This window comes from Salmo salar, chromosome 18, assembly GCF_965601325.2.
Source record: "Salmo salar chromosome 18, fSalSal1, whole genome shotgun sequence".
NCBI classification, from domain to species: Eukaryota; Metazoa; Chordata; class Actinopteri; order Salmoniformes; family Salmonidae; genus Salmo; species Salmo salar.
This window is the reverse complement of record NC_138308.1, coordinates 930,001-940,000: the sequence shown is the minus strand read 5'-3', so window position 1 is coordinate 940,000 and position 10,000 is coordinate 930,001. Positions and strand designations below refer to the sequence as shown.

At 52.5% G+C, this 10,000-nt stretch overlaps 1 protein-coding gene across 4 annotated transcripts in view; it reads left to right on the top strand.

Moving 5' to 3' along the window:
* The window catches only part of znf598 (zinc finger protein 598), a 55,166-nt gene that overhangs the window by 5,479 nt on the left and 39,687 nt on the right, over positions 1 to 10,000 (top strand). For all 4 annotated transcript variants that reach the window (XM_082964646.1, XM_082964647.1, XM_082964648.1 and 1 more), the window contains exons 2-3: positions 6,191 to 6,303; positions 6,852 to 6,981. In XM_082964646.1, the coding sequence (XP_082820772.1) occupies positions 6,191 to 6,303; positions 6,852 to 6,981 (243 nt within the window). The remainder of the gene's footprint in view (positions 1 to 6,190; positions 6,304 to 6,851; positions 6,982 to 10,000) is intronic.

The window sequence follows — 10,000 nt, the reverse complement described above, 5'->3', positions numbered from 1 at the left end:
TCTGGGTCGTTGTTCTGTCTGTGGTCAGGCAGTGCTGAGTGAGAGGTGGGGAAGGGGAGGACCGTAGGTGGGTGTCAGAGTTTCAAAACCTGTCTTTGGGTGACTTCCTGTCCGTCTTCATGCTGTCTTTGGGTGACTTCCTGTCCATCTTCATGCTGTCTTTGGGTGACTTCCTGTCCGTCTTCATGCTGTCTTTGGGTGACTTCCTGTCCATCTTCATACTGTCTTTGGGTGACTTCCTGTCCGTCTTCATGCTGTCTTTGGGTGACTTCCTGCCCGTCTTCATGCTGTCTTTGGGTGACTTCCTGCCCGTCTTCATGCTGTCTTTGGGTGACTTCCTGCCCGTCTTCATGCTGTCTTTGGGTGACTTCCTGTCCGTCTTCATGCTGTCTTTGGGTGACTTCCTGTCCATCTTCATGCTGTCTTTGGGTGACTTCCTGTCCGTCTTCATGCTGTCTTTGGGTGACTTCCTGTCCATCTTCATGCTGTCTTTGGGTGACTTCCTGCCCGTCTTCATGCTGTCTTTGGGTGACTTCCTGCCCGTCTTCATGCTGTCTTTGGGTGACTTCCTGTCCGTCTTCATGCTGTCTTTGGGTGACTTCCTGTCCGTCTTCATGCTGTCTTTGGGTGACTTCCTGTCCGTCTTCATACTGTCTTTGGGTGACTTCCTGTCCGTCTTCATACTGTCTTTGGGTGACTTCCTGCCCGTCTTCATACTGTCTTTGGGTGACTTCCTGCCCGTCTTCATACTGTCTTTGGGTGACTTCCTGCCCATCTTCATGCTGTCTTTGGGTGACTTCCTGCCCGTCTTCATGCTGTCTTTGGGTGAGTTCCTGTCCGTCTTCATGCTGTCTTTGGGTGACTTCCTGCCCGTCTTCATACTGTCTTTGGGTGACTTCCTGTCCGTCTTCATACTGTCTTTGGATGACTTCCTGCCCATCTTCATACTGTCTTTGGGTGACTTCCTGCCCGTCTTCATACTGTCTTTGGGTGACTTCCTGTCCGTCTTCATACTGTCTTTGGGTGACTTCCTGTCCGTCTTCATGCTGTCTTTGGGTGACTTCCTGTCCGTCTTCATGCTGTCTTTGGGTGACTTCCTGCCCGTCTTCATACTGTCTTTGGGTGACTTCCTGCCCGTCTTCATGCTGTCTTTGGGTGACTTCCTGCCCGTCTTCATACTGTCTTTGGGTGACTTCCTGCCCGTCTTCATGCTGTCTTTGGGTGACTTCCTGCCCGTCTTCATGCTGTCTTTGGGTGACTTCCTGTCCGTCTTCATACTGTCTTTGGGTGACTTCCTGCCCGTCTTCATACTGTCTTTGGATGACTTCCTGCCCGTCTTCATACTGTCTTTGGGTGACTTCCTGTCCGTCTTCATACTGTCTTTGGGTGACTTCCTGCCGTCTTCATGCTGTCTTTGGGTGACTTCCTGTCCATCTTCATGCTGTCTTTGGGTGACTTCCTGTCCGTCTTCATACTGTCTTTGGGTGACTTCCTGCCCGTCTTCATACTGTCTTTGGGTGACTTCCTGTCCGTCTTCATACTGTCTTTGGGTGACTTCCTGCCCGTCTTCATGCTGTCTTTGGGTGACTTCCTGCCCGTCTTCATGCTGTCTTTGGGTGACTTCCTGCCCATCTTCATACTGTCTTTGGGTGACTTCCTGCCCATCTTCATACTGTCTTTGGGTGACTTCCTGTCCGTCTTCATACTGTCTTTGGGTGACTTCCTGCCCGTCTTCATACTGTCTTTGGGTGACTTCCTGCCCATCTTCATGCTGTCTTTGGGTGACTTCCTGCCCGTCTTCATACTGTCTTTGGGTGACTTCCTGCCCATCTTCATGCTGTCTTTGGGTGACTTCCTGTCCGTCTTCATGCTGTCTTTGGGTGACTTCCTGCCCATCTTACGATGCTGTCTTTGGGTGACTTCCTGCCGCAGGTTCTAACGATGCTCCTTACGAAGGTTACTAACGATGCTCCATCTACGATGCTTCTTAGGGTGACTTCCTGACGAGGTTCTAACGATGCTCCTTACGAGGTTCTAACGATGCTCCATCTTCAACGTGTCTTACGGGTGACTTCCTGACGAAGGTTCTAACGATGCTCCTTACGAAGGTTCTAACGATGCTCCTTACGAAGGTTCTAACGATGCTCCTTACGGAGGTTCTAACGATGCTCCTTACGGAGGTTATAACGATGCTCCTAACGAAGGTTCTAACGATGCTCCTAACGAAGGTTATAACGATGCTCCTTACGAGGTTCTAACGATGCTCCTACGAAGGTTTAACGATGCTCCTTACGGAGGTTCTAACGATGCTCCTTACGAAGGTTCTAACGATGCTCCTTACGAAGGTTATAACGATGCTCCTTACGGAGGTTCTAACGATGCTCCTTACGGAGGTTCTAACGATGCTCCTTACGGAGGTTCTAACGATGCTCCTTACGGAGGTTCTAACGATGCTCCTACGGAGGTTCTAACGATGCTCCTTACGAAGGTTCTAACGATGCTCCTACGAGGTTCTAACGATGCTCCTAACGGAGGTTCTAACGATGCTCCTACGAAGGTTATAACGATGCTCCTAACGAAGGTTCTAACGATGCTCCTTACGGAGGTTATAACCATGAACTCATCCTTAAGATGCCTTTTGAAAGGTTAAGCAGAAGTTTAGCGGTGTGGTTAAGGTTAGGGGGGGTTATGATTGGCTCTGCGGTAACTAGCGACGACGGACATCAGGTAGGACCAGCCAATGAGATAGTCTTGTGAGTAACTAGCGACAGGGATACCTGAGCCCAGCAGGTTAACAGAAAATGGATTATTGGATCTAATCGAAGGGTTGGTACCGGTTCAGGGAGAAGAACCGAAAAATAACGGCATTTATTGAAGACCAGAACCCGAAAAACAAAAAAATGATTTATACTGAATTATTATTATTATTATTATTATTATTTTCTTCAGTCCCACAAATCATAAAGCCCTCCCTCTGTCACTCCAACTTATTCCAGAGTCTGCTTGGAAAACCCCAAGGGCTTGACCACACCACCTCCTCCTCTCTCTCTCCTGGTCCTCTCTCCTCTCCTCTCCTCTCTCCTGGTCCTCTCTCCTCTCCTCTCTCCTCTCCTGGCCCTCTCTCCTCTCCTCTCTTCCTCCTGGCCCTCTCTCCTCTCCTGGTCCTCTCTCCTCTCTCCTCTCCTGGCCCTCTCTCCTCTCCTCTCTCCTCTCCTGGCCCTCTCTCCTCTCCTCTCTTCCTCCTGGCCCTCTCTCCTCTCCTGGTCCTCTCTCCTCTCTTCCTCCTGGCCCTCTCTCCTCTCCTCTCCTCTCCTGGCCCTCTCTCCTCTCTTCCTCCTGGCTCCTCCTCTCCTGCTCCTCTCTCCTCTCTTCCTCCTGGCCCTCTCTCCTCTCTCCTCTCCTGGCCCTCTCTCCTCTCTTCCTCCTGGCCCTCTCTCCTCTCTCTCTCTCCTGGCCCTCTCTCCTCTCTTCCTCCTGGCCCTCTCTCCTCTCTCCTCTCTCCCTCCTGGCCCTCTCTCCTCTCTTCCTCCTGGCCCTCTCTCCTCTCTCCTCTCTCCCTCCTGGCCCTCTCTCCTCTCTCCCTCCTGGCCCTCTCTCCTCTCTTCCTCCTGGCCCTCTCTCCTCTCCTCTCTCCTCTCTTCCTCCTGGCCCTCTCTCCTCTCTCCTCTCCTGGCCCTCTCTCCTCTCTCCTCTCTCCTCTCCTGGTCCTCTCTCCTCTCTTCCTCCTGGCCCTCTCTCTCTCTCCTCCTGGCCCTCTCTCCTCTCTCCCTCCTGGCCCTCTCTCCTCTCCTCTCCTCCTCTCTCCTCTCTCCCTCCTGGCCCTCTCTCCTCTCTCCTCTCCTGGCCCTCTCTCCTCTCTCCTCTCTCCTGGCTCCTCTCCCTCCTCTCTCCTGGTCCTCTCTCCTCTCTCCTCTCCTGGCCCTCTCTCCTCTCTCCCTCCTGGCCCTCTCTCCTCTCTCCTCTCCTGGCCCTCTCTCCCTCCTGGTCCTCTCTCCTCTCTCCTCTCCTGGCCCTCTCTCCTCTCTTCCTCCTGGCCCTCTCTCCTCTCCTTCCTCCTGGCTCCTCTCTCCTCTCCTGGTCCTCTCTCCTCTCTCCTCTCCTGGCCCTCTCTCCTCTCTCTCTCCTGGCCCTCTCTCCTCTCCTGCCCTCTCTCCCTCCTGGCCCTCTCTCCTCTCCCTCTCCTGGTCCTCTCTCCTCTCTCCTCTCCTGGTCCTCTCTCCTCTCTCCTCTCTCCCTCCTGGTCCTCTCTCCTCTCTCCTCTCCTGGCTCCTCTCTCCTCTCTCCCTCCTGGTCCTCTCTCCTCTCTCCCTCCTGGTCCTCTCTCCTCTCTCCCTCCTGGCCCTCTCTCCTCTCTCCTCTCCTGGTCCTCTCTCCTCTCTTCCTCCTGGCCCTCTCTCCTCTCTCCCTCCTGGTCCTCTCTCCTCTCTCCCTCCTGGTCCTCTCTCCTCTCTCCCTCCTGGTCCTCTCTCCTCTCTCCTCTCTCCTGGTCCTCTCTCCTCTCTCCCTCCTGGTCCTCTCTCCTCTCTCCCTCCTGGTCCTCTCTCCTCTCTCCCTCCTGGCCCTCTCTCCTCTCTCTCTCCTGGTCCTCTCTCCTCTCTCCCTCCTGGTCCTCTCTCCTCTCTCCTCTCCTGGTCCTCTCTCCTCTCTCCTCCTCTCCTGGTCCTCTCTCCTCTCTCCTCCTGGTCCTCTCTCCTCTCTCCCTCCTGGTCCTCTCTCCTCTCTCCCTCCTGGTCCTCTCTCCTCTCCTCCTCCTGGTCCTCTCTCCTCTCTCCTCTCTCCTCTCTCCTCTCCTCTCTCCTCTCTCCTCTCCTGGTCCTCTCTCCTCTCCTCTCTCCTCTCTCCTCTCTCCTCTCCTGGTCCTCTCTCCTCTCCTGGTCCTCTCTCCTCTCTCCCTCCTGGTCCTCTCTCCTCTCTCCCTCCTGGTCCTCTCTCCTCTCTCCCTCCTGGTCCTCTCTCCTCTCTCCTCTCCTCTCTCCTCTCTCCTCTCTCCTCTCCTGGTCCTCTCTCCTCTCCTGGTCCTCTCTCCTCTCCTGGTCCTCTCTCCTCTCCTGGTCCTCTCTCCTCTCTCCCTCCTGGTCCTCTCTCCTCTCCTCTCTCCTCTCTCCTCTCTCCTCTCCTGGTCCTCTCTCCTCTCTCCTCCTCTCTCCTCTCTCCTCTCCTGGTCCTCTCTCCTCTCTCCTCTCCTGGCTCCTCCTCTCCTCTCTCCTCTCCTGGTCCTCTCTCCTCTCTCTCTCCTGGTCCTCTCTCCTCTCCCTCTCCTGGTCCTCTCTCCTCTCTCCTCTCCTGGTCCTCTCTCCTCTCCTCTCCTGGTCCTCTCTCCTCTCTCCTCCTGGTCCTCTCTCCTCTCTTCCTCCTGGTCCTCTCTCCTCTCTCCTCTCCTGGTCCTCTCTCCTCTCCTCTCCTGGTCCTCCCCTCTCTGGCTCTCTCTCTTCTCCTGGTCCTCTCTCCTCTCTCTCCCTCCTGCCTCTCTCCTCTCTCCTCTCCTCCTCTCTCCTCTCTCCTCTCCTGGTCCTCTCTCCTCTCCTGGTCCTCTCTCTCCTTCCTCTCCTCTCCTCGTCCCTCCTCTCCTCTCTCTCCTCCTGGTCCTCTCTCCTCTCTCCTCTCCTGGTCCTCTCTCCTCTCTCCTCTCCTGGCTCCTCTCTCCTCTCTCCTCTCCTGGTCCCTCTCCTCTCCTCTCCTGGTCCTCTCTCCTCTCCTGGTCCTCTCTCCTCTCTCCCTCCTGGTCCTCTCTCCTCTCTCCTCTCTCCTCTCTCCTCTCCTGGTCCTCTCTCCTCTCTCCTCTCTCCTCTCTCCTCTCTCCTCTCTCCTCTCTCCTCTCCTGGTCCTCTCTCCTCTCTTCCTCCTGGTCCTCTCTCCTCTCTCCTCTCCTGGTCCTCTCTCCTCTCCTGGCCCTCTCTCCTCTCTTCCTCCTGGCCCTCTCTCCTCTCTCCTCTCCTGGTCCTCCCCGTTAACAGTGTGTTTGTGTCTAGGTGCTGTTTGTGCAGAAGTTGGTGGCCTTCTCCTCTCTCCTCTCCTGGTCCTCTCTCCTCTCTCCTCTCCTGGTCCTCTCTCCTCTCTCCTCTCCTGGTCCTCTCTCCTCTCTCCCTCCTGGTCCTCTCTCCTCTCTGCCTCCTCTCTCCTCTCTCCTCTCTCCTCTCCTGGTCCTCTCTCCTCTCCTGGTCCTCCCCGTTAACAGTGTGTTTGTGTCTAGGTGCTGTTTGTGCAGAAGTTGGTGCCCTTCTCCTCTCTGCCCCTCCAGACGCTGCAGGTGGAAAGGAAACATGACATCTACTTTACTGACTCCAAGATATACGCTCAGTTCAGGTACGCTGCTCTCCTCTCTCCTGTCCTCTCTCTCTCCTCCTCTCCTCTCCTCTCCTCTCCTCTCCTCTCCTCTCCTCTCCTCTCCTCTCTCCTCCTCCTCTCCTCTCTCCTGTCCTCTCTCTCTCCTCTCCTCTCCTCTCCTCTCCTCTCCTGTCCTCTCCTCTCCTCTCCTCTCCTCTCCTCTCCTCTCCTCTCCTCGTCCCTCTCCTCTCCTCTCCTCCTGTCCCTCTCTCCTCTCCTGGCCCTCCTCCCTCTCCTCTCTCCTCTCCTCTCCTCTCCCTCTCCTCTTCTCTCCTCTCCTCTCCTCTCCTCTCCTCTCCTCTCCTCTCCTCTCCTCTCCTCTCCTCTCCTCCTCCTCTCCTCTCCTCTCCTCTCCTCTCCTCTCCTCTCCTCTCCTCTCCTCTCCTCTCCTCTCCTCTCCTCTCCTCTCCTCTCCTCTCCTCTCCTCTCCTCTCCTCTCCTCTCCTCTCCTCTCCTCTCCTCTCCTCCTCCTCCTCCTGGCCCTCTCTATCTCCTCTCTTCATGTTTCTGTCTGTCTCTGCCTGTAGGACGCTGCTGCTGTCTGAGTGTCCTGTCTGTCCAGAGTCTAAAGTCTTCTCAACGTTTGAGGAGTTGGAGCAGCACATGAGGAAACAACATGAACTCTTCTGTTGTAAACTCTGTAGAAAACACCTGCAGGTAGGTTACCTGTCTACCTGTTATACCTGGCTGTTATACCTGGCTGTTATACCTGGCTGTTATACCTGGCTGGCTGTTATACCTGTCTGTTATACCTGGCTGTTATACCTGGCTGGCTGTTATACCTGGCTGGCTGTTATACCTGGCTGTTATACCTGGCTGGCTGTTATACCTGGCTGTTATACCTGGCTGGCTGTTATACCTGTCTACCTGTTATACCTGGCTGTTATACCTGGCTGGCTGTTATACCTGGCTGTTATACCTGGCTGGCTGTTATACCTGTCTACCTGTTATACCTGGCTGTTATACCTGTCTACCTGTTATACCTGGCTGTTATACCTGGCTGTTATACCTGCTGTTATACCTGGCTGTTATACCTGTCTGTTATACCTGTCTACCTGTTATACCTGGCTGTTATACCTGGCTGTTATACCTGGCTGTTATACCTGGCTGTTATACCTGTCTAGCTGTTATACCTGGCTGTTATACCTGGCTGTTATACCTGTCTACCTGTTATACCTGGCTGTTATACCTGGCTACCTGTTATACCTGTCTACCTGTTATACCTGGCTGTTATACCTGGCTGGCTGTTATACCTGGCTGTTATACCTGTCTACCTGTTATACCTGGCTGTTATACCTGTCTACCTGTTATACCTGTCTGTTATACCTGGCTGGCTGTTATACCTGTCTACCTGTTATACCTGGCTACCTGTTATACCTGGCTGTTATACCTGGCTGGCTGTTATACCTGGCTGTTATACCTGTCTACCTGTTATACCTGGCTGTTATACCTGGCTGGCTGTTATACCTGGCTGTTATACCTGGCTGTTATACCTGGCTGGCTGTTATACCTGTCTGTTATACCTGTCTACCTGTTATACCTGGCTGTTATACCTGGCTGGCTGTTATACCTGTCTGTTATACCTGGCTGTTATACCTGGCTGTTATACCTGGCTGTTATACCTGGCTACCTGTTATACCTGGCTGTTATACCTGTCTACCTGTTATACCTGGCTGTTATACCTGGCTGGCTGTTATACCTGGCTGTTATACCTGGCTACCTGTTATACCTGGCTGTTATACCTGTCTACCTGTTATACCTGGCTGTTATACCTGGCTGGCTGTTATACCTGGCTGTTATACCTGGCTGTTATACCTGGCTGTTATACCTGCTGCTGTTATACCTGTCTACCTGTTATACCTGGCTGTTATACCTGTCTACCTGTTATACCTGGCTGTTATACCTGTCTACCTGTTATACCTGTCTACCTGTTATACCTGCTACCTGTTATACCTGGCTGGCTGTTATACCTGGCTGTTATACCTGTCTACCTGTTATACCTGCTCTGTTATACCTGTCTGCCTGTTATACCTGGCTGTTATACCTGGCTGTTATACCTGGCTGGCTGTTATACCTGGCTACCTGTTATACCTGGCTGGCTGTTATACCTGCTGGCTGTTATACCTGTCTACCTGTTATACCTGTCTGCCTGTTATACCTGGCTGTTATACCTGGCTGTTATACCTGGCTGGCTGTTATACCTGGCTGTTATACCTGTCTACCTGTTATACCTGGCTGTTATACCTGTCTGTTATACCTGTCTACCTGTTATACCTGTCTACCTGTTATACCTGGCTGGCTGTTATACCTGTCTGTTATACCTGTCTACCTGTTATACCTGTCTACCTGTTATACCTGGCTGGCTGTTATACCTGTCTGTTATACCTGTCTACCTGTTATACCTGTCTACCTGTTATACCTGGCTGGCTGTTATACCTGTCTACCTGTTATACCTGTCTGTCTGTTATACCTGTCTACCTGTTATACCTGGCTACCTGTTATACCTGGCTGGCTGTTATACCTGTCTACCTGTTATACCTGGCTACCTGTTATACCTGGCTACCTGTTATACCTGTCTGTCTGTTATACCTGTCTACCTGTTATACCTGGCTGGCTGTTATACCTGGCTGTTATACCTGTCTACCTGTTATACCTGTCTGGCTGTTATACCTGTTATACCTGGCTGGCTGTTATACCTGTCTACCTGTTATACCTGTCTACCTGTTATACCTGTCTGTTATACCTGTTAGACCTGTCTACCTGTTATACCTGGCTGGCTGTTATACCTGTCTACCTGTTATACCTGTCTGGCTGTTATACCTGTTATACCTGGCTGTTAGACCTGTCTACCTGTTATACCTGGCTGGCTGTTATACCTGTCTTTACTGTTATACCTGTCTGGCTGTTATACCTGTTATACCTGGCTGTTAGACCTGTCTACCTGTTATACCTGGCTGGCTGTTATACCTGTCTTTACTGTTATACCTGTCTGGCTGTTATACCTGGCTGTTATACCTGTCTACCTGTTATACCTGTCTTTACTGTTATACCTGTCTACCTGTTATACCTGTCTACCTGTTATACCTGGCTGGCTGTTATACCTGTCTACCTGTTATACCTGGCTGGCTGTTATACCTGTCTACCTGTTATACCTGGCTGTTATACCTGTCTACCTGTTATACCTGGCTGTTATACCTGTCTGCCTGTTATACCTGTCTGGCTGTTATACCTGTCTACCTGTTATACCTGGCTGTTATACCTGTCTACCTGTTATACCTGGCTGTCTGTTATACCTGTCTACCTGTCTACCTGTTATACCTGGCTGGCTGTTATACCTGGCTGTTATACCTGTCTACCTGTTATACCTGTCTACCTGTTATACCTGGCTGTTATACCTGTCTACCTGTTATACCTGGCTGTTATACCTGTCTACCTGTTATACCTGGCTGTTATACCTGTCTGCCTGTTATACCTGACGCTGTTATACCTGTCTGCCTGTTATACCTGTCTACCTGTTATACCTGTCTACCTGTTATACCTGGCTGGCTGTTATACCTGTCTGTCTGTTATACCTGTCTGCCTGTTATACCTGTCTGCCTGTTATACCTGCCTGGCTAGCTGGTATACCTGTCTGCCTGTTATACCTGTCTGCCTGTTATACCTGCCTGGCTAGCTG